At 45.7% G+C, this 24,870-nt stretch overlaps 1 protein-coding gene across 5 annotated transcripts in view; it reads left to right on the top strand.

Annotated features, from left to right (window-relative positions):
• Rin2 (Ras and Rab interactor 2) overlaps window positions 1-24,870 on the top strand; it is a 207,530-nt gene that overhangs the window by 139,808 nt on the left and 42,852 nt on the right. For 4 of the 5 annotated variants that reach the window (XM_087911146.1, XM_087911149.1, XM_087911145.1 and 1 more), the window contains one exon: window positions 6,668-6,768. In XM_087911146.1, coding sequence (XP_087767272.1) covers window positions 6,668-6,768 — 101 coding nt within the window. Of the gene's footprint in view, window positions 1-6,667; window positions 6,769-7,006; window positions 7,166-24,870 lie in introns of those variants that run through there. The other variant, XM_087911150.1, reaches the window with a different exon arrangement.

Here is a 24,870-nt window from a genome sequence, read left to right as displayed (position 1 = left end):
GAAGTGCTTACCTCAGTGCTTTTGATGCCCAGCACCAGAAGGGTTGAAGTTAAAACTGGATGAGTGGCTGGGGAGATGGTTCAGTGGATAAAGCACTTGTTCAGCAAGCTTGAGTTACTGGAGTTTAGATCCTGGAACCCATGTAGAGTCTGGTGCAGTAGCCCACACTTGTAGCCACAGTTTGCTTGCGGTGAGATGGGAGACAGAGACAAGAGAACCTCCACAAGTCTGTGACCCAGCTAGCCTGGCGTACACACTGCGTAACAAGAGGCCTTGTCTCAAATAAATTGAAGGCAAAGACCCATGTCCTAGATTGTTGTGTGATGTGAGCATGTGCCCAGACACAGAGAGACATATAAAAATGGAATTGGAGATGTCCTTCAGTGGTTAAGAACACTACCTGCTCTTCCAGAGGACACAGGTTCGATTCCAAGCATGCACACAGCAACTCACAACCATCTGTAACTCCAGCTCCAGGGGATCTAATGTCTTCATTTAGCCGCTGAGAAGCCAAAACACATATGTGTTGTACAGCCATACATGCAAGCATCATACCCTCACACATATATTTTTGAAAAATAGAATATCAAACTCAGACAAGTGCTGTGGGAACTTTCTTTTTGTTGTTGTTGTTTTGTTTTTCAAGACAGAATCTTCCTGTGTAGCCTCGGTTGTCCTGTAACTTGCTCTGTAGACCAGGCTGGCCTATAATTCATAGAGAGCTGCCTGCCTCTGCCTCCCGAGTGCTAGGATTAAAGGTATGTGCCACCACCACCCACAACCCTTTGGCAGAGGCAGTAATAAAAGGGGGCAAGGTCACCTGGGTAACTGTGACACCACTGATAGCCTAAATACATGGGTGCTGGTGTTCCTCTGAGCTCTTACATGCTACACAAGGAGAACCTGGGGTGTTCAGCCTAGCACTGCTCAGGATAGCAAAGCATTGAAACTGACCCCAGTGTCTCTCAATGTTGAGGGGAAACGCAGATGGGAGTAATGGTTCATGCCTGTAACCCAGCACTGAAGACACTGAGGCAGGAGGATTGCCACGGGTTCCACACCAGCTTGAGCCACACAGCAAACATTAGACCAAGTAGAGCTATAGCGTGTCCCTTCTGAAAATAGAGAAAGAAGCAAAAAGAAATTAAGATGGTGGTATTTCCTCACATTTCGGTGATTCCTGCCAGGTTCCATTTGATAAATCTCACAACGTAACATTAGTAAGCTATGATACACATAAGTATGATTCATTCCTCCGGATGAAAAGCACAGAGTCATAACATCCAAGGATGATCCAGCTGGGCATTGTCTCCAGCTTCTGTAATCACAGCACTCAGAGGGCTGAGACAGGAGGTTGGCCTCAAGTTTGAGGCCAGTCTGAGCTACATCGTTCCAGGTCAGGTTGGGATACAAGTGAAACCTTGTCTCAAACAAAACAAAAACAAAGAAAATAGCTGATCATAGTGTCACATGTTTATAATTCTGATACTCAGAAGCAGGGAAAATCAGAAGTTCAAGGCCAACCTTGGCTATGTAGTGGGTTTGAGGCCAGCGTAGGTTATAGGAGACATCTCAAAACACTAGCAACAAATACATCTCTACGAATGAAGGTGGCAGCCCTGGGCTACCTTTATTCCCTGGAGAAAGTTCCAGTGGCAAAAGGTTGTTTGCAAGTGTGGAAGAGGTCCAGCATTTTCAAAGTCCGCTTTGGAAAACCCCAAACGTGGGCTGTACCCACCAGACCCACGAAGCAACTCCAGGTCAGCCGAATCAGACAGGGGAGGGAATTGTTTGGGTCATGTGACTTCTCAGGTCCTGCAGTAAGTCTGTTCCCACACGGTTGATTCCCAGAATGCAGAAGCCCACCAGACTCCAAGGCCAAGTTGATGAATTGGGGTATAGAAGAAGTTCTGAAGCTAGGAGCCAAGCGCCTGACTTTTCCCACACCCTGGGTTTCCAGCCTTTGCCCTATCAGCTGCACATCCTTTCTCAGACACTGATAACATTCCAGAGTGACACCAGGCGTGTTCAGCCTTGCTCTCCAAGCACTGTCTTGTTTTATTTTTACTTGACCTTCAAGAGAATTATTCTTCTTTTATCTAACCCCAAAAGAAGAAAAGATTTGGGGTCCCTCCCTTTTTCCTCCTCCCTCCTGTGTAAACAGGATTACATACAATGACTTTCCTTCCCATTAGAGGAAAACGGGTACTGGGTAGATGAGAGACAGAGATGCCCCTGCCCCAGGTCCTTGCTGTTGGTGATCAGGGCCTCTTCAGGGCTGAGTAATGGATGTGCCTCCCTTAAATGTCGCTTGGCATTAGCTTTCTATAATCTTGATTGCTAGAAATAAGAGACAATACACACACATATATGTATATATACATACATGTATATATGTGTGCATATACACACACATTTATATATATATACATATATATGTATACATATATACATATATGTATACATACATATATGTATATATGTATACATATATATATATGAGGAGGGTGGAGAACACTTAGGCACCAGTGGCAGTATTTAGTCCTCTGGGCATCTTTTTCATAGCTTCAATCCTTGAGATAAGACCAACATACTGTGACTTGTGATTGGCCCAAGGTGACCCTGCCTGCAGAGGAAGAGGAGATGAGATTTGAAGTCTGCCCCCCCCCGCCCCGAACCCCGAGATGGCCCAGTTACCACTGCTCTACACTGCCCAGCTGCAGGTCTCCTCGGAACCCAATTGCACAAGTTAATGTGGCTGAGGTTCTGCCTGCCGGGAAACTGCAGGATGATTACAGAGTGGTACAAATTCCTGCCCAGGACCTGAGTGCACAGCTGCGATCTCAAAGGTCTGGGGGGGAAACTGAGACCTCATCAATTATCTTCTCACTCTGGGTGGGGATGCCAGGCCCATGCAATATCGCCCAGGTGAATACCCCATGGGGACCAGGTTTCTGAGTCCTACAGTGAGGGGAGGACCAAATACACAAGCTCTGGCCTGCCTTCCTCTCTCCTCCTGTGATTACCACGACCCACCCGCTCTGGCCTCCTGGTCCAAGTACCCAGCTATGCCAGCAAGAATTTTCCCCCAGTTCATTTAATTTATATTTTTTGCATGCTGAGGGAGCAAACCCAGGGTCTCAGATGTGACTAGGCAAGTAAGTGTTCCAGCTTGGTGTCACAGTCCCAGACATTCTCCCAGCTTCTGAATAGATATGCATCACCACTTTGTACCGAGCCTTGTGACATAATCCTACAGGGGAAAGAAAAATTAAGATACTAAGCCGGTAGTGGCACATTCCTTTAATCCCCGCACTTGGGAGGCAGAGGCTGGCCAGTCTCTGAGTTCAAGGTCAGCCTTGTGTACAGAGGTACAGAGTGAGTTCCATGATAGCCAGGGCTACACTGAGAAACTCTGTCTCAAAAAACCAAACCAAACAAACAAAATCCATAAAAAATAGAAAGAAAAGAACCAACATATTGCCCTGGCTTTGATGGTGGAGCTCTGCTGTATTCTGCCTTGGAGGTGATTGTCTGTTAGGTTCAAACCTTAGTTACTGTGTGCTATTTGGGTTTGGGAGTAAGAATCATTGTCTCACCAACAACCTGTTGTCCCACTTGACAATCTGACTGCACCAGATAACAGACACTGCTGTCCCCTTCCCTAGAGTCTGCAGACTTCCTGTGTGACCAGAGTGGTAAGAAACCACATTCAAGGACCAGATTTGCAGATGTTTCAACATCCAGTCCTCTCTGAACCATAGCCTCAGCATCTAGGCCTCTCTAGACCATAGCCTTAGCATCCAGGCCTCTCTAGACCATAGCCTTAGCATGCAGTCCTCTCTAGACCATAGCCTCAGCATCTAGGCCTCTCTAGACCATAGCCTTAGCATCCAGGCCTCTCTAGACCATAGCCTTAGCATCCAGGCCTCTCTAGACCATAGCCTCAGCATCCAGTCCTCTCTAGACCATAGCCTCAGCATGCAGCCCTCTCTAGACCATAGCCTCAGCATCCAGTCCTCTCTAGACCATAGCCTCAGCATCCAGGCCTCTCTAGACCATAGCCTTAGCATCCAGGCCTCTCTAGACCATAGCCTCAGCATCCAGTCCTCTCTAGACCATAGCCTCAGCATGCAGTCCTCTCTAGACCATGGCCTCAGCATCCAGGCCTCTCTAGACCATAGCCTCAGCATCCAGTCCTCTCTGGACCATAGCCTCAGCATCTCAGTATCTCTGGACCACAGCCTCAGCATCCAGACCTCTCTGGATCATAGCCTCAGCATGGTGGAGCTTCAGCAAAGACATTCAGACTCCTAGACTGGCACTTGGGTTTGGGGTTGTATAAGTTGTAGAAACTTTAGTTAATAGCATTGGGTTTATGCAAGAGCTCTTGGTGGCTTTAACATGGGTCCCTGCAATTGGTTAATGGGTTATCTCTGTCCTCAAAGGATGAATTTAGGAAGAACCAAATGTAAGATATTAGAATGAAAACTTTTAAGAATTAAAAATAAGCACAAATTTATCAAAGAACAATGTGAATAGCTCCCAACGCCCAATCCATAGGATACTTCGAGGAGGAAGGAACAGCTCTCGGTGATACGTTTGTTGGTGGGGGAGCCTGATGGGTGTAAAAAACTTAAAAAGCTAAACTACTTGGCATAGTAGCACATGTCTATAATCCCAGTGCTCAGGAGGCCGCGGCAAGAGAATTGCTTTGATTTCTAGGCTAGCTTTGGTATGCATCCTGAACTACATAGCAAAGTCCTTCTCAAAATATCAAAACAAAAGCTTCAGTGAGAGAGAGAAGCTGATGCAGGAGGATCTCAAGTTCAAGGCCAAATTGCCATCCGTAGTGAGTTCAAGGCCAGCCTGGGCTACCTGGCAGAGCCTTGTTCTTTCAGTGGCTCAATGACCCATCAGTCAATCCATCAATGCTGGAGATGTAGCTCTGGTAGAATATTTACATGGTGTGCGTGAGTTTGATCCCTAGAACCACACAAAAATTTCATTTGTAAGTACTGCATTATTTAATTGTTTGCTTATTTTTGAAACAGTGTCTCATTATGTAGCTCAGACTTATTTCAATTATACCTTGTAGCAGGCTTTCTCAGACTACCAGTCCCCAAATGACGACACAGAGACTTATTATCAATTATAAATGCTCAGCCTTATTGTATGCTTGTCCCACTAGCTCTTATAACTTAATTTAACCTGTTTCTCTTCATCTACATTTTTGCCTTGGGTTTTTTTGTTTTTGCTTTGTTTTACCTTTCTTTCATTCTGTATGTCCTACTCCATATCTTGCTGACTGGTGGCTGCCTGGCTGGCTGGCCCCGAGCATCTCCCTTTCTTTCTCCCTTGTTTCTCCCTCTCCTCCCAAGCCTAGGTTCCTCCTCCTACTTCTTCTCTCTGCCCATCAGCCCCACCTATCTTGCTACTGCCTAGGTATTGGCTATTCAGCTTTTTATTAAACTGGTCAGGTGTCTTAGGCAGGCAAGGCAACACATCTTTATATTGTTAAACAAATGCAGCATAAACAAATGTAACACATCTTTACATAGTTAAATATTCTACAATACCCCTTTCAGCCTCCTGAGCACAGGGATTATAGCTGTGTAATGCCTTGTAATATTGTTTGTTTGTTTGTTTGTTTCTGAAACAAGGTCTCCCTCTGTAGCCCTGACTTGTCTAGAACTCATTATGTAGACGAGAATGACTTTCAACTCGCAGAGATCCACCTGCCTCTGCCTCCTGAATGCTGGGGCTAAGAGGGGTATGCTACCACAACTAAATATTTGGGTTTCTTGGGAAAGGGCCACGTATAGTTTGGGCTGACCTCAAACTCACCATTTAGCCAAGGCTGGCCTTGAACTTTTCTGTTGAACCTCCTACTTCGGTCTCTTAAGTGCTCGGCTGACAGGCATGCGCTATTGGCCTAGCTAGTGCGCCATTAAAATGGGTTTATTTACAAGGCCCAAGTCTTGTGTGTCTCATACAGGATCTCATGTATCCCAGCTGGCCCCCTCCTTCCTGAGTACTGAGATGCCTGTGTGCACCACTGTGCCCAGCGTGTGCAGTGCTGGGAATCAAACCCAGGCCTTGCATGCACTTTGCTACTGAGATATCTCCTAGCCCTTTTGGACACCTCTGTGACAGGATCTTACTCTGTGCCCCTGGCTTATTTGGAACTCACTGTAGTGAGTGTATGTAGTCTGGGCTGGCCTCAAACCCACAACAATCCTCCTGCCTCCACCTTCTGAATGTTGGAATCGCATGCGTACCACTACTCCAGGGTTTTGATTGCAAACCTTTAATGCAGAGAATCCCTTGCAGTATTTCTTTTGACAAAAATGAGTTTGAAAGCCTGGTTCTTATTTATTATCTTCTATATTCATGTTGAACAACAAAATCGGGCATCAGAATCTTTTCCTTATTACAATACTGAAACCCAAGCTCTTTCCCAATACCAAAACCCAAGTTCTTCCTCTTTTTTAAGGGGAGCTGGTCCCTCCCCCTTTATTTCCTCTGTTTAGAGGAAATTCACAGAGCCAAGATTTAAAACCGGGGTGGGGGGGGGATTCATTTGTGAGGGCAGGAGCTCCCTGACTTTAGGAACACAGCCCGCCTCTTTACTTCCTGACGTCATGCTATTTTTGTCTTTGAATAGCTCATCGACACGATCGCCTCGGAGATCGGAGAACTGAAACGGGAGATGGTACAGACAGATATCAGCCTGGGAAATGGCCTGGAACCTTCTGAAACCCACAGGTGATCAAAGGCGAAGTTAGGTGCTGGGTGCGAGTTGGGGGACGGTGAAGCTGGTGAAGGAAGAGGGCTGGCGTCCCATCGCTCCTTCAAAGTTTGGGAACTGGAAGTGTGGTGCCTATACCAGGTGACATTCTCTGTAGGAGGTGGGCGTGGCTTAGAAGCTCCTTGTCTGCTTGTTTATTTTAATTGCTTTGAAGGCACTTGAACTTTATACCTTCTCGATTCCTCCTGGCACCAGAACCGGGAAACCTAGAATTGTCGGTGCCATGTCACAATGATGGACAGAGTAACACAGCGGATCCTCCGTGCGCGAAGTAGAACTCAGTATAGCCCTGTCAGTCTCCAGGAGGTTTAAAGGGGAGCAGCTAAAGAGGATGGACCCATTTTGCGTTCTCAGGTCAGAAAATCCCCAGAACTACATAGCTATTTAACCTGAAAAACCATCCAGGGGGTTTGGAACTGAATGAGATTATGCTTGAAATGCTTGAAATGGGAGACAATAGTGTGCGCCAGTTTGGCACGCTGCATACTTTTTGAATATGTGGGAGGGGCTGGTTTTGATCCAGAAAATGGGGGTGTAGGGGTCAAAGGTGGGATAGCAGGTTGAAGGTCAAGTTTTTTAGCTCTTTGATATAGCCTTTGTTGTTGGCACAGAAAGCAGAATGTCATTGCCCCAAAATGACACAGCAATCGGTGCTTATTAGGAAACAGACTCATGGTCAGGTTTCCCCCACTTTTCCCCGGTTGAGACTGCCTGGAGTAGAACGAAGTTTAAGATTTGTGGTGTGGGTTCTGCTTACAAGTCACAGGCCACGCAGGCAACCAGGTGACTCCGGATGCCCAGGCAAGTTTCAAACCAGCCTGACTTGTTTTCTGCCTAAGACTGAGGGAGAAAAAACAGCATCCCAAGAAAGGCAGGTGCTGGGTTAACGAGAAGGTGGTCCTGCAGGGCCATGCTTCTCTGGAGGAGCTGCATTGGCTTTTGCGGGGTGTGATTCTAGGTGTCTTCCACTTCCCGCCCTTCTCTACAAAGTCACGGAGCTAGGCTAGATATTCCTCCGTGCTTCTTGGCTTTGGAACTCTCTTTATACCCCAGTGGGAAGGACTTTGATTAGTTAAACTATTTTCACCCAGGAACTTGACACGCACGCACAGTGCACAATAGTTTTCAGTTACAGAATCCCCCCAACCCCAGATCCAGAGTCATTCAAAGGCTTTTCTTGGGACTTTAGCCCAGGGTTGCCCTTTGACCTTTCCTCTTCGCTACGCTTAAGCAGAACTGATAAGGAGTAGGATTTTAGTGGCGTCGGTTTCTTCCACATCCAGGAAAGGCAGTGCTGGGAGATAAACCCCAAGCTCTGCAGGTGACAGATACAGAGTGAAGGGAGCACCTCCCCTGAGTGTAAGCCACAGAGGCTGTTGACGTGTGGGGAGTGGTGGGTTGTAAGCCCAGAGTTTGTTCCTTGACCTCAGCAGATCACAGGGTGAGAGAACTGACGTGCATTTAATCACTAGCAATGCCTGGGTTTGTCCACGGGGCCGGTGCGCACTAAGCAGGCGTTATTCTAGTGGTCTACACTCCCAGCCCTGATAGCTCTTTTCCTCCTTTCCTTTCTAAATTTAAGAATGACCAAAAGTGCTGGGCAGGGCTTGTTGTGGTAATGCACACCTTTAGTCCTAGCAGAAGCAGAGGCAGGCAGATCTCTGTGAGTTCGAGGTCAACCTTGTCTACACAGCAGGTTTCCAGACAGCTGGGGCTATCGACTAGAGAGGCCCTGCCTCAATCAAAGAAATAAACGAAAACAAAAAGAATGATCAAAAGTACACCACAATAATATTTTGGTTCACACTCATATCCTTGGGTATTGTGTTCATTAACTCTGAATTTACTCATTTTTTAGAGTTACTTTGCTTGCCTTTTGAAGCATTATTTGCTGTCATCTAGCCATAGGGGCAAGCTCTTGTAATCCTCAGATTAGGAGAGTGAAGCAAGGAAGATCAGGAGTTTGAGGCCAGGCTGGGTTTCATGAGGATTATTGATTATTTAAGAGAAGAATCAAGGTAAATTGTCCTTAACAGTATATATAGGCTGTGCTTTTCAGGAGTTTGTGGCTGCCAGCCCATTATATCTTCATAATGACTCTAAAAGGCAGCAGTCTGTTGTGACTCTTGTTTTGCGGACGTAGAAACTGATGATGTGGCTAAAACATCAAATCAATGATGCTCGGGCAGAAAGGTTTTTAGAAGCAGTGACTGCTTTTAATTTGTTCATTTTCCCCAATGGAGGTATCAGGAGAGCTGGGCGATGGGAAGGTAGAAACGGAGACTCTGAATTGTTTTCAGAATCAAAGCAAAACGTAGCCATGAGCACAAGGCCAGAACTCAACCTGGAGTTGTCTTAACTGCTATAGAGAGAAGTGGTCGAGCACACATACCTGTGATCCTGAGAGTTTAGAGGCCGAGGCAGGAGGACCAAAAGTTCATATTCAACCTGGAAGAAGGGAGAGAGGGAAGACAAAGAAAAAGAAACAGGGATGGAGAGAGAAAGGAAGGAAGGGAGAAAGGAAGAAGAGAGATAGCTAACAGCCCCACCCCTCCTTGGGGTTACTGCTCTACTTCCTATGGCTGCCCAGACACACCCCATCACCTTCCTCTGACATCCTTCTCCACAAGCTTGAGTCTGCTGGGGCCTCTCTGATCCCAGCCACAGCCATTGCAAAATGCCTGAACTTCTCAGTTAATGGAAGCTGCAGTTAAATACCAAGCTAGTTCCCTAAGCAGGGAACCTTTACTTCCTAGATCCTGCTAGTGTTTGGTTGCTCCCTGGTTAATTTTAAAATGCACTTGCAGTCTTACTGTTTTCTTATGTCCTGTACTCCTTTTCAGAATAACATTTTAAATGTATTTAAGTCAATAAGATGTTGTAGGGAAAACCAACTGTATTGTAGAACAAGGGCAAAATGTTTAAAATGTAGGGTTTCGGGCTCAGTGGTTAAGAGCATTGCCTGCTCTTCCAAAGGTCCTGAGTTCAATTCCCGCAACCACATGGTGGCTCACAACCATCTGTAATGAGGTCTGGTGCCCTCTTCTGGCCTGCAGACATACACACAGACAGAATATTGTATACATAATAAATAAAAATAAACTTTTTAAAAAAAGGAACTATAGAATTTCATTTAAAAAAATAAAATAAAATGTAGGGTTTCATTGCATAGACATTTCTTTACTCATGCAAATGGGACCAGCAAGTGTTGTCACTGGGACAGAGGCGAGCTCTGTCCCCTGTGCTGCTGCAGATAAACACCTCTGGGTTCTGCTGGCAGCAAAGGTGGCACAGGCACTGGGAAGGCTCTTGTGCTGCTGTTACCAGATGGAAGGAGGTCCATGTTCTCACCAGCCCACCCCAACCCCATATGTGTGTGGGTGTGAGCAGGTGCGCTGGCACACCTGTAAACCATGTGTGTGTGTGTGTGTGTGTGTGTGTGTGTGTGTGTGTGTGTGTGAGAGAGAGAGAGAGAGAGAGAGAGAGAGAGAGAGAGAGAGAGAGAGAGAAGGTACGCTGGCACACCTGTAGACCGTGTGTGTGTGTGTGTGTGTGTGTGTGAGAGAGAGAGAGAGAGAGAGAGAGAGAGAGAGAGAGAGAAGGTGCGCTGGCACACCTGTAAACCATGTGTGTGTGTGTGTGTGTGTGTGTGAGAGAGAGAGAGAGAGAGAGAGAGAGAGAGAGAGAGAGAGAACAGGTGCTGGCACACCTGTAGACCGTGTATGTGTGTGTGAGCAGGTACGCTGGCACACCTGTAGACCGTGTGTGTGTGTGTGAGCAGGTACGCTGGCACACCTGTAGACCGTGTGTGTGTGTGTGTGTGTGTGAGAGAGAGAGAGAGAGAGAGAGAGAGAGAACAGGTGCTGGCACACCTGTAGACCATGTATGTGTGTGTGAGCAGGTACGCTGGCACACCTGTAGACCGTGTGTGTGTGTGTGTGTGTGTGTGTGTGAGAGAGAGAGAGAGAGAGAGAGAGAGAGAGAGAGAACAGGTGCTGGCACACCTGTAGACCGTGTATGTGTGTGTGAGCAGGTACGCTGGCACACCTGTAGACTGTGTGTGTGTGTGTGTGAGCAGGTACGCTGGCACACCTGTAGACCGTGTGTGTGTGTGTGTGTGTGAGAGAGAGAGAGAGAGAGAGAGAGAGAGAGAACAGGTGCTGGCACACCTGTAGACCGTGTATGTGTGTGTGAGCAGGTACGCTGGCACACCTGTAGACCGTGTGTGTGTGTGTGTGTGTGTGTGTGAGAGAGAGAGAGAGAGAGAGAGAGAGAGAGAGAACAGGTGCTGGCACACCTGTAGACCGTGTATGTGTGTGTGAGCAGGTACGCTGGCACACCTGTAGACCGTGTATGTGTGTGTGAGAGAGAGAGAGAGAGCAGGTGCTGGCACACCTATATAGGTCAGAAGTCAACTCTGGGTGTCTTCCCCTATTGCTCGCCACCTTTTTTTCCCTTTGAGACAGGCCTCCTGCTGAAGCTGGAGTACATTATGTTAGGTATTAGAGATAATCCAGAGATACTTTTGTTTGTTTGTTTGTTTGTTTGAACCAGTCTTGCTTGGCAGCCTAAAGTGACCTCCAAATCCATGATCCTCCTGGCTCAGCCTGTCAAATGTTTGAATTATATGTGTACACTGCTATGCCTCACTTATAGGAGGATATGTGTAGGTTATTAGCAAATACGATTCCATTTTATATAAGAAATCTCAGCGTCCACAAATTTGGGTATTGTCGGGGTCCTTGAACTAGTACTGAGGGATTTGTGTATCTATTTGTCTACTTAATCATCGTCTACCTCCAAACACTAGAAGAGCCAGCTTCCATGAGAGCACGGGTTTTGCTCCTTATACTAGGTTTCGGGGCCAAGAGTGGTGGCTGGCATATGACATATAATGTTTAACTGTGGGGCAATAGGTGGCCAACAGCCTGAAACAGCCTTGTGATGATCCTAAATGTTTGTGAGAGGCCAATCACACGCATAAGATGCACCCCCTGTACTAGTGAACAAGAAGGGGGAGCTGTGCTGAGCCAGCATGAACACCTGTAGTCCTAGCACTGGAGAGGCTGAGGCAGGAGGATTGCATGTCCCAGGTCAGCCTGGGCTATATAGTGAGTTCAAGGTCAATTTAGATAACTTAGTGAGAGCTTGTAAGAAAGAAAGAAAGAAAGAAAGAAAGAAAGAAAGAAAGAAAGAAAGAAAGAAAGAAAGAAAGAAAGGAGGGAAGGAGGGAGGGAGGGAGGGAGGGAGACAGAGGAAGGAAGGGAGGGAGAGAGAGAAAAAATAGGGAATGAGGAAGGAGGGAGGGAGGGAGGGAGAGAAGAAGGGAGGGAGGGAGGGAGGTAAAAGGGGATAAAATTGAAAATGTGTGGTGGCTGGCTGGTGATGGTACATGCCTTTAATTCCAGCTCTTGGGAGGCAGAGGCAGAAGGATCTCTGTGAGTTCAAGGCCAGCCTGGTCTATAGAGTGAGTTCTAGGACAGGCTCCAAAGCTACAGAGAAAATGACTCAAAAGAGCCAAGAGAAAGAGAGAAGAAAATGTTTGGTCAACCTTAAACTTCCTCCCTGGCCACAAAAAGGGGCTGAGTCCCTTCCCTTCTGTCTCCATCTGTGTTTTCTCCATGAGTCCTGAAGTCTGGGCTGTTGGGATTCTTTGCTTGTAGATTAAGAGCAGATTAAATCAACTTCCACCCTCTATCAAAAAGAAGATGGCAGGGTTATTCCTGATGGTCAGTCCTCTCTGCGTGCTATTTCCAGTTTCTTCTCTCTCTCTTCTTCCAAAGGCTGGGGAGTATGGGAACCTAACAAACTTTGGCACTACATCCCTCTGAGTGAAAGGTGTCTGTGTTGGGCTACATCCCCTGGGACTGAAGTGGGCTCACGCTACACCTTCACCTTCCCCGGGCCCATCATTTTGAGCTGACAGCCTACATATTCCTCTGTCCTCAGGCAGAGAAGAGGAATCCAAAATACAGCTTTCTAAATATTCTCTGATCTCAGCCTGTATTTTCAGGACTCCTAAGAATCCTGGCTAGACATGGTCAGTGAGGGACAATGCTCCTGCTGCCACCTTGCTGGTGCCCCATGGTTTGGGTGGCTCCCTGGGTAATGCCTGTTGTCCTATAGCTCCTCTCTTCTCACCCTGCCCCAGGATCAGCCAGGAGTTTAAAACTTCCTTGACCAGCTCTAGTTTGTTGCCTCTGCCGTTGACCTGGCCTGAAAGTCTGGGCTTCACAGTAGCAATGAAAGGGCAGTGACATCAAAACCCCTGCTCTCGTCCCTTGAAGATCTAAAATACAAGAGAGAACAGTGACGTCAAGTGCAGTGGTTCTCAACCTTCCTAATGCTGTGAGCCTCATGTCATAGTGACCCCCCCACCCATGAAGTTATTTTCTCTGCTACTTCATAACTGTAATTTTGCTATTGTTGTAAATTGTAATGAAAATATTTGTGTTCTTCATTGGTCTTTGAGGGTCATGACCCGCAAATTGAGAACCACAGATCTAGGGGGAAAGGAATTCCATTAGAACACATCTCTAATGAGACAGCTATGATCGTATCTACTGCTCTGTGCCCTTCTCGGAGAACTCTGCCCTGCCTGGTACCACTTTTAAAGCAATTCACCAATTATGTTAAACACAGTTCAGCAAAAAAGGAGCCCATAAGTATATAGTTAAGGTGAGTTTTCACAGAGAGACCCCATAGCCTGCACCCAGATCTGAAAACAGCTTCTCAGCGTACCCTGGGGGTTCCCTAGTCACTTCCGCGCTGAGTCAGTGTCCTGATTGGCACTGAGCTAGGTAGTTCTGATTGAAGGGTTTGTTATTCGCCTTTGTTTAGATGCTGGGACTTGAGCCCAGTTTGTAGCGTACATGTTCTACCTACCCTAGCTTTGCCCATCCTCAACTTCATATAATTGAAATCATGACAACATTCGCTTCTAAAAGTCTGACTTGTTTTATTCAACTTGAAAAAATAGTCCCATCTATAAACACACCAAAACATTAAATCCATTCTACTATTGATAGATAGTTGACTTGGTTCCCGTTAAAAGTTGGATTTTGTTGTTGTTTTACTTTTTTTTTTTTTGAGACAGGGTCTCATGTAGCCCAGGCTGAACATGATTTTGAACTCTTTTTTTTTGGGGGGGGGGTCATCTCACTAAGTATCCCTGGCTGGCCTGGAACTTGCTATGCAGACCAGGCTGACCTGTAACTCACAGAGATTTGCTTGTCTCTGCCTCCCAAGTGCTGGGATTAAAGTCCTGCACCCCATTGTGTTGAGCAACCTTGAATTCTTAATCTTCCAGCCGCTCCCTCCTGACTGATGGGGTTACAGATGTGCAGGTGTGCTTGAAGACAGGTTCAACATTTCCTGAACTCACTTCGTTCAGGCCATTAACAGCAAATAACTGTAAATATCATACAGATATTTTTGTAGTTCTGCTCTTAAGATTACTGTACTGAGTACAATTTCCCATATTTAAAAATCTTATGTCCTCAACTTTAGGAACTTCAAATACGGATTCAAAGGCACCTCAGTTTATTCCTTCCCGATCTTTTCTTAAGGAGACAGATACAAAGAGACTCTGAATTCTCTGTTACTCTTCTGAAGATTTTAGAGAATGCATTCATGGCCTCCCTGGAGAGCCAGGTCAAGCCGCTGGATGCAAAACCATTGAGTATTTGGGCTTCCTCCACCATCTGTGCCACATGCAGTGTTAGCGGCAAACAGTTTCCTCTCATACCACAGTTGGAAACCTGTCTAGACCATAGGTCACTGTTGCTCCAGACTTAGGCACGTGCTAGTGCGTCAGTGAGAAACTCGAGCCAAACTCATCTTTAAAAAGCCAGATGGTGGTAGCGCACACCTTTAATCCTAGCACTCAGGACGCAGAGGCAGGAGGATCTCTGTGAGTTATAGGCCAGCCTGGTTTACAGGGTGAGTTCCAGGACAGGCTCTAAAGCTACAGAGAAACCCTGTCTCAAAAAAACAAACAAAAAAAGGTTTGATATGGGAACTGGAAAGTACAGCTTTATGGTAGAACCCTAGACTGGCATTCGCAAAGCTCTGGGTTCCATTACCAACATTGCAAAAAGGAGGTGAAAGGCAAGTGGTTTTCTTCCTTTATTATGACTTCTGCCCTGGTTTCTGCAGAAACAGGAGACTGGCAGGAGCCATGTGCTGCATACAGAACACACACTTCTCATGTACTGTCTTAGGCTCTTTGCAAGAAGTGTTTGATGTTCACGGATTGATAGTTCCTTCTTAGACCTTGTCTGTTTGAAGAAGTAAACACATGTTCTTCCCCTGTCTTGGGCATTCACCTTCTTTCTCAAGGAAACCAGAAAGAGGAGCTTGGTAAATTGGGTCAAGATTGAAAGGCAACAGAAAATGAACCATGTGAAGCTAGGATAGAAGGAGCGCTCACTCCCCGGGGACACATGCTCTGTTCACTATAAGAAGTGTTTTGGAATTGAAAGTTTGGCAGTGACATTTTCTGCCCTGCCTGTAATGGGCATAAATATGCCAATCTGATCCATTTCTCTCCAGCCATTCCCTGAGATGGCCTCTTATTTCAATTCACTGAGAGTGTTTTCAATATGACTTAAAAGAATTCTGTGAGGATTGTCCAGCCCTCTTGCTCATACTGTTGACAGCATGATGATTAAGTTCAGCCCAAGGGTTGTATTTACTGAATGGGTACAAGTTGTTGAGGTTCTCCTAGTGGCGCCTAAAGATTTATGTGACCTAGAAAGGAGAGAATTGTAAAGGAATGAGTGTCATATAAAGTAGGAAGGGAGGGCCCGCTTGTTCGTCCCAGATGCCTGGCTAGCTTACATCCAAAATAACCACACAGAAACTTTATTAATTTAAACACTGCCTGGCCCATTAGCTCTAACTTCTTATTGACTAACTCTTACATCTTGATTTAGCCCATTTCTATTAATCTATGTATCGCCACATGGCTGTGGTTTACTGGTAAGATTCTAACCAGCGTCTGTCTGAGGCAGAGGATCCATGGCTTCTCCTGACTCACTCTGCTTTCTTCCTCCCAGAATTCAGTTCTGTCTTCTGCGCCTACCTAAGTTCAACCCTATCAACTAGGCCAAGGCAGTTTCTTTATTCATTAACAAATGAAAGCAACACACAAACAGAAGGAACTCCTACACCAATATAAAATAGGATGGAGACCAATGAATACAGGAAGATGCCAAATTCCAAATGAGGAGAAGAGGGGAATTCCAGGTCATTGGTGGTTTTAGAAAGAGTAACACCTGAGATCACTTTAATAAAGAATTAAACAGGTAAGAATAATTTGTGATTTCAGGTGCCGCAAAGAGTCACTGGGTCTGTCTCAGTTCTTGGTAGGTAGGAAAGTTTTTTTCAAAGAGCATTTAACTTTTCTTGTTGACTAACATTTGGTGTGTATATTGTGAAGAAAAAAAACACATATCAGAAAATAAAACTAATTTGATGGACTTGGGAATAGTGGTGCATAAGTTTTTCCTATCACTAGGGATGCTGGGACCGGAGGATGGGGCAAGACCTATCTAAAAAACAAAACAAACAGAAAACAAACAGCTGAGTGTGGCACTTCACATCTGTAATCTTATATGGAGGCAGGAGGATCATGAATTCAAAGTTATCCTTGGCTGTAAAGTAAGTTGGTAGTCAGTCTGGACTACAGAAGACCCTGTCTCAGAAGAAGGAAGGAAGAAAGAAAGAAAGAAAGAAAGAAAGAAAGAAAGAAAGAAAGAAAGAAAGAAAGAAAGAAGAGGAGGAGGAAAGAAAGAGAGAAAGAGAGAAAGAATAGGAAGGAAGGAAGGAAGGAAGGAAGGAAGGAAGAAAGAAAAGAACAAAAAAGCAACCAACCAAACAAAACCCAAGCATGAGTTCACCCACTGAGATGGAACCAGGACTGTTCTCTTTGCTGCTTTATTTCTTTTGAGAATAACCCTCCACTTTTGTTTTATATTACTAAGTATATAGATGGTAAGTCATGAATGAATATTTGTCAATAAATGGTGTCGGTTTTTTTTAAAACAGTCTAGGGCCTAGAAATTGGTTCTGTTTGAAGTGTGTGTGTGTGTGTGTGTGTGTGTGTGTGTGTGTGTGTCTGTGTGTGTGTGTGTTAGTAGGGTTTGTAATTTTCTTCGTTTGGTTGTTGCTTGTTTGTTTTCAGTGTCTCTCTCTGTTGCTGGACTATTCCTGGATCCATATGCTGCGGTCATCCTCCTGCTTGAGTTTCCCCAGTGTCTAGGCTTCAGGCCTGTGCCAGGGCACTGGTTGGTGTCCCTGTTTTGACCAGTGGCACCATTCTGTTTCCTGGTTGGCTTCTCTGTCAACAGTAGACAAAGATAGACTTAGTCTATCTAAGCGTAACATTGGCAACACTCTAGGGTTAGATTCAATTTACACTTTTATTTTTGGGGGGGGGGGTCTGGTGTTAGGGATCAAGCCCATGGCCTCGTGTGTGCTACAGAGGCAGGTGCCTATCACTAAGCTGTACCCAGCCTTTTTTCTTTGGCAGCTTTACCTCCTGCTAACTTGGCTCTGTCACAAGATATCGGTTTAGTTAGAATTCTGCTGGTGAGTTGGTCCAGCTAGGCAATAGCATCGCACAGCCGAAAGCACTTAAGTAATAGAAACTGTGAACGCAAGGAATGCATGCCTTTCCATGAAGCCGCAGGCTGGAGGGCAGCGGGGCAGACGGAGCCCGCCTGGCTCCCCTTCTTCTCCCTGTTCTCAGCTCCAAGGGCAACCAGGACAACAGGTTCTTTGTTTCCACTTCTTATTTTTACAAGAACAAATGAAAGCCTCTGCCAGCACTGACTCCATATCTGGCCTTTTCATCTTGAGCTGGAGAGGAAGCTTCAGGATGAAATCACCCCCACCACTGCCACTGTCCCCCACCCCCACCCACCCAGTCTTTTTTGTGTGAAAATGGCCGCCCTGGGTGACAGTCATCAGGTTTTGTCCCCATTTCTAAATACTTCCCTCTTGAGCAGGAAATAGAAATTTAAAAAAAATTAAATAAAAGCACTAAAAGAAAACTGCGTTTTTTTCCCCCCTCATAAAAAATCCTCCTGCTACATATCCTTAGAAATCACTTTCAGGAAGTTGTGGCTTCCTCCCGCAAGAAGCAATAGCCCTTAGCCACTCGGAAAACAAATCCATAACCCAAAATATAATAGTGTTTCGTTTTCCTTTTAGAGTTTGAAAGGATAAGAGGTCCCTGGGGAAATAAAGCATCAGTCTGTAGGCTGCTGGGAAATTTCAGAAGTTGGAAGCATGGAACTGGGGCCTGTAATACACTGGCCTAGAGTGTCCAAGCCTCTGGCTTTGCCCTCAGCCTGCAAAGTCTACAAAGCGGCAACCACAACTCAGAAAACTGGACTTGTATGGATTCTGTCTGGGTTTTGTTCTGTTAAATCAGTCTCCCCTTGAATAAGGAGCTAAGTTGGATGGCTTAACTCTCCCTTCCAACTCACTAAATATGCAGAGATTTTACAAGAACATGTTTCCCCAGTCCTCAGCCGTCACCCTCTCTGTCTGTCTCGACCAGTGGGTGAAGGTTCCTTGGCTCATCTGCCAACTCTTGTGCTATAAACAGAGTCCGTGCACTAGGACCTATGTCATCCAGAACGGATATGGTGATCCGGGTCTCCCTCCATCTCCAGACCTTAAGGTGACCAAGTGGGGTTTCATTTAGCCCTGAGAGTCAGGAACGGTTGCTGTGCCTGAAGGTGTTAAGCAATCATCAAATACCAACCGCCCACTAGATGTTTTCAAAACTGAAGGTTTCTGGGAAGTTTTGTTTGCTTGGCATATGTGTGAGGAACTGTTATTTGTGCCAGAAATGTTTCTATGAGATGCTGTTTTGTTTTGTTTTGTTTTGTTTTCTGTCTGGGCTCTGTATTTTTCTTCATAAGGAGCCTATATTTTCTGAAAAGCTATTGATCCTCGTCCCTACCACCTGTCAACCCTCAGCCTTCAGAAGCCCTGGATTCATCTCCCACTAAGCATGGTGTTGATTGGCCACTGCCAGGCGTTTTGCTACTGGTTTGAGGATGTGCTACTCCAGGAGGAAGAACATGATAGACATAAGACTCCGCCTTCTGTCTGGTCCTTCATTCTTAGGACAGCCCAAGCGCTGACCTCTCAGAAACAAGAAGCCTGGGCTCTCCACTAAGGCATATTCATTTGTGCCAGGGATGGGTAGATTTCGACTAAATGAGAACTCATGGGATAAATGTGAAAGCCCCTTTAGTATATATATATGTGTGTGTATATATGCCTCCCTGGTATTTCTCCAAGCCTCCTGCAGGGCCCCTGCCCTAACTGAAGGGTGGGTCCACTGATACTCTCTGCTCTCTGGTTTCTCCTATGAGCACCAAGCTCCTGTTGTTGGAATCATCTTCTCCCAGGATTGAAATAAGCACTCTATATTTGGCCACCAGTGTCCTATTTTGTCCTTGCAAATCTAGACTAAATGTCATCATTGGCTTTATACCCTAAGGCTAGAAAGGCTATCAGTGTGAAGAATCCATGAGCAATGAGGAAGGAGCTGCTAAAACCTCAGATTTGTTAGTCTGCAAGAAATGAAGCCGCCTCCTTGCCCAGGGCTCCAAAATGGCCAAAGGCTTGGTAGCTGTGATGACTTTGGCCACCCATTTCCTGGTAAACACACAGACAAGAAGCCTTTGTCTCCTAAGGCTAGAACTAAGCAGCCAGAGTTTACTCATCCAAGCCTAGCTGAGGGAAGGCCTGAGTCTAAGACTGAACATAAGGGCCTCAGAATGAAGCTCAGGCCAAATATTCAAGAGCGTCTCCTCCTCTTCAGGAGCAAGGACGACCGGCATCCCAGCTCCCACTCAGGCCCCTGTCACGCCCGCTCTGGACTGGGTCTGAGTATGGTTCAGGTGAGATCAGCACGTGAAGAGTTAATACCTTGGAGATGTGCAGACAGCAGTGAGGAGATCCAAGTCATGGGTTCCTTGTAGCTGAAGGAGACTGGGGAGGAGAGTCCGATTTGAGCTCAGTTTGGACAGGTTGTCGGAGCCTGATAGAACATCTGCTCAGATCTTCCCAATGTCTCCGAGTGAGTCCATGGCTCATCAGTAAGTTTGTAAGTGGAAGCAAAGCAAAGACCTTGATCGAGCACAAAGATGCCTTTGCCCATGAAGGAGAACCTTGAACATACCAGATTCCAAGGCACATGTGTGAGCATCTGTGCTGAGTGGACACAGGCTCTCAAATATAAGCATGGGGAGAGCAAGGGGCCATGTGGGTTTAGTTCTTTCCAGTCAGGCCTTGTCATTCAATGTTTCTAAAGTTTGTTTTGTACATGTGTATGTGTGCGAGGGAGCGTGGGAGTGCATGTACCACGGTGCACACATGTGGAGGTCAGTGTTTCAGTGTCTCACCTTCCATCTCATTGAGTTAGGGTTTCTTTTGTGGTTGCTGCTGTGCTAAGCACTCCAGGCTAGTTGACCTTTGGCCCTTGGGGGGACTCTTCTGTTGGGAGAGCTTCCTGTCGCAGCCTCCCATTTCACCACAGGGATGCTGGGATTACTCTGTGCTCTTCTTACCTGGGTTGCAGGAGCTCAAATGCAGGTTGTAAGGTTTGTGTGACCAGTGCTTTGACTAGCCGAGTCATCTCCCTGGCTTGAAATGCTTAATTTAAAAACAAACAAACCAACCTTTTATCCTTAAAAGAAAAATGAGATACATACTATCTTAAATGACAAAAGGTGCCCAATTAAACAAACAAAAAAAAAGTCCTAGTTATTCAACTCAATAGAGATGTTTTTTACACACAAAGAAAGGGGTCTGGGAATCCTTTTGTTTTATTTGTTTATATAAGCTTTCTGTGCTTTGTTCTGACAAAGGGAGACAAAATTAGAGTTTAGTTTATAGATCTTAATTAGCTTTATTTTCATTTGTAGGGTAGAACAATGTATCATTCTGAAAATAGAATAAGTGTAGCAAAGAGCCAAGAACAGGAGGTTGTTTTATAGCCAGAAACCAGAAGGATTTCTAAAATTGGTTTAGTTGTTTCAAGGTTACTTTCCTTGTAAGGTGGGAAGAGGAAGAGAGAGAGAGAGACAGCCAGAGACAGAGACAGAGAGACAGATCTAAGGGAAAGTCTCCTGAGGCTGCCTAACCCTGGCATCCAGGAGATGGGCCAGGAGGAACAGAGGATTACAGATTTGAACCATCAACCATCCTGAGCTACCTAATGAAACTTTGTCTTAAAAAATGAAAGAGGGCCGGGCACTGGTTGTGCACGCACTTGGGAGGCAGAGGCAGGCTGATCTCCATGAGTTTGCAGCCAGCCTGGTGTATACAGAGTGAGTTCCAGGACAGTCAGAACTGTTATACGGAAAAAACCTGTCTCACAAAAACAAAAACAAAACAAAAGGAGAGAGGGCCTGGGTGTAATTATGACACACAACTTTAATCCTAGCACTTGGGAGGCAGAGACAGGGAGATTTCTGTGACTTTGAGGTCAGTCTGTTCTATATATCAAGTCTCAGGACAGCCAGGAATACACAGAAAGATACTATCTCAAAAAAAATGCACATAACTAACTGGTTAGCTGCTTCCAGTAACCTTTTTACTTGATTAAGGCAGAAGAAATATTGTTAAAGTCAACTGAGACCTTCTTGTTTGGGAAATTGACTGTTCTCTCTCTCTTGATTACTGATTGGAAGTTGTCTGTTATGATTCTTTGGATGACAGATAACAACTTGATTTGGGTTTGACTTTGAGCAACAGTGACTCCATTTCTATATCAGGCTACCTGTTGAGGCCTGGAGCAAGAATTTAGTCTATAACAATGGAGTCCTACAAGTTTCAGCCAAAGCTGAAGGCTGACCATTCAGAGCACTGCACATTTGCTGAGACCTGTCAGCCAGGTGGGCACAGACTGTTCTTGACTGACAGTAAGAACTTGGAATTTTGCCCTTATATATTTTTTCTTTATTTATTAACACCTGAACTAGGAGTCCTTTTTTGTTTTTTAGGGGGTTGTTTGTTTGTTTTGAAACAGCTTCTCTATGAAACACTTCTGGCTGTCCTGAAACTTGCTTTGTAGACCAGGTTGGCCTTGAACTCACAGAGATCTGCCTGCCTCTGCCTCCCAAGTGCTAAGATTAAAGGCATGCACCACCACCACCTGGCTTGAACTAGGATTCTTATATCTGGAAAATTATGGACTGAATTTACCCTGCTAATATTTTCCCCACTGAAACAGCCTCACATCAATTTTAATTAACTAGTTCATTAATTAATATATCTATGTTGGGCAATGCTGAGAATCAAACCCAAGAACATGCCCATCTTCAACTACACCCCTAAGCTATACACCCCCACCTCCAATTTTTATATACTTTTACTTTACTGTCCCACCTTTGACTAAAAAAAGACTAAATTATAAAGTCAAAATAAAACTTTAGATGTGTTGTTTCTGATGGAGCATGGTAGAGGGAGCAGTGTACTGGAACATTCATGAAAACATCTGGATATACCGTAGACACTAGGACTGGCCATCAGTCGCTGCCCTGTGGTCTCTTCTGACTTCCAGGCTCTGATCAGAAGGTAAAAGAGCAGCTCTCCTTTGGAGTGTGCTGCACAGCCACAGTTTCTTGGAGATGATCCTAATCCTGCTGATTCTAATAAAACTATGTCAAGTGTCAGCCTGGTTGTTCCGCTGGGAGCTCATTTTATGTTCTCGCTGACCCTTACAGCTCCTCCAGCTATTAATGCCTGGTACCTAGAAACGAAGTGGAAAGGCCGGTCATCCTACACTCCAAAGAGCCTTAAGTGAGGTGTGACCCGGGGACAACCAGCGTTAGAGAGCCCTGTCGGAATACTGGGCTGTCTAACTCAGAGCCATTGATGCTAGGCTGTTGTTTCCATGACAACAGATGCAGGCTATGAGTTTCCCAGTGGATGTTTATTCTCCTCCTTCCATTCTCTCTCCCCTGTCCTTTCCACTCTGTTGATGACCCTCTCTTCCCCTTAAATATTCCCTTTTACTTTTATATCATATGTGTGTGTGTGTGTGTGCATTGCTAATGTAGATTCTGCATATTTGACTCTGCCCTATTCTTCTTCCTTGTTCCCTCTTGTGTTTAAGCCCCTTCTTTGCCACCATAGTCCTTTGGTATTTCCTTGTGATCTTTTATCTGCTCGACTTAGCACACAGTCACAATCCTTGCTTGCTCTCAGGCAAGTGATGCTTAAGACATAATCACCACCTGGTGCTGGAGGTACCATTTACAAACGAGGAACATGGAGCTCAGAACTGGTCAAGGTCTCACATGCCTGGACTAGCTAGAAGAGGGACACCATGCTTGCGACTGGCCCCTGGGACACCTCACTGTGACCATGTCATTATTATAAATGCCTGGATTGTATCATGGGTACCTTATTACCTCTCTAAGCCATTCAGCCTTTGCCAGCACCCTCATTTACATAGAGATGCCCATCTGTCTTGGAAACCAATGATTTCTGCTATTCCCAGTGGGTCTGTGTTAGGTGGAGCTCCCTAGAAGTAGAACGTGATGCACATAGCTCTTGTGCAGATAGTTTCTGGAGGGACGCACTCGGGAGTGGGAGATAGACAGAAGCAAGGCAAAAAATGTGGCCTCTGCCAGATCCCGCTCCCAAGCCACCTTACCTTGAAACAAGAAGGCCACTCCTTCTCCAGCCTCATCTATACATCATGGGCAGTGCTAGTTTCCCAGAGAGAGGCTGGATAAAACTTCCCAGGCATTTCTAGAATGAGGAGGCTATAAGTTGTTGGTAATCGGTGCTCCTAACAACCAGGGTGTGGGCGCCTGTCCTGAAAAGGGGGTTCTGGAAGGAGGGAGTGCATTCACCTGACAGTCCATATGTCATCCATCAGCTCTTTGCTGAAGATTGCCCCTGATAAAAAGCCACTTGGTCCTGTAATAACACGCTATAAACCTCACGTGACTGGTTGGATCAAGTCGGTGCCAAAGACTAATTGCAAGCTTTAATTTATGGTTTCTCCTTTATGAGGCTCCATGAATCTTGCTCACCGTCTTCCCGTCTGGGCCCTGGCTGCTTAGGTCGAGGCCAATCATCAGAACAAAGAGCAGTTTTAAAAACAGCAGCTTCAAACCAGGGAGGATTTGTGGGATGTGACTTTCCGAGGGGAAGCGAAATAGCCTCTTACTTGCTCAGCTCACCAGGGAGGAGCACCAGTGTGTTAGACACGTCAGATTTGGACCTGATAAAATATGGCAAGTTGGAGAAGGCAGGGAAGTGTGGGGCTGTGGTTTTTCTATTTTGGTTTGGTTCTGTTTGAAGTGCTGAGGATCCAGCCTAGGGCCTTGGGCATGCTAGGCAAGTGTCATACTGCCGTATCTCCATGGCTCTGAAATAGTTACTTTGAACTTCAGGGATTCTTTTAGCATGTTACCACTCCCCTCCTTCAGTCCCCTAACAAAACCAAGCAGCTAACTGATCTTTCGAACACCCAGAGAGACTGCAGTGGCTTTTGCAGAAGGCGCAACAGCTTCACTTATTTTGACACAGACTCCTCTTTCTGGAAACTGACAGCAAAACTGAAAGAAAACTTTCATTTGAACAAAAAGAAACACACACATACACAAATGACTTTGTGTGTGTGGCAGGACGACCTCATTGGCTTGCCCTAGCTGACCTTGGTCTCCTCGGTTCACGTGATCCTTCTGCCTCAGCTTCTGTGTATATGGTGCTTTAGGTACACATCTAGAAGATAAATGAGGCATGGGTCTGCTTAGATCAGCATAAAACTGAGACACTGGGGAAGGGGAGGGATGGGTTCCCTGGCCATCCATCCCAGTGCTCTTGTTCTGTCTCCATGACAATGACAGAGATGGCCGTCACCCACATCCACAATCTCATGCCTCCTTTCTGTAATCCTCCACTCTCCCATGCTTCCCAGTCTTAGGGCTTTAGCCAGGAGACACACTGGATAAGTATTTGATGGCTGAATATATCCCGTACTAAGCCTAAGTCTTTGGACACAAGGATCAAGT

The sequence above is a fragment of the Myodes glareolus genome, chromosome 10, assembly GCF_982192425.1.
Source record: "Myodes glareolus chromosome 10, mMyoGla1.1, whole genome shotgun sequence".
Lineage (NCBI taxonomy): Eukaryota > Metazoa > Chordata > Mammalia > Rodentia > Cricetidae > Myodes > Myodes glareolus.
The sequence above is the reverse complement of the archived record's forward strand: the minus strand, read 5'-3'. Positions and strand labels throughout refer to the sequence as shown.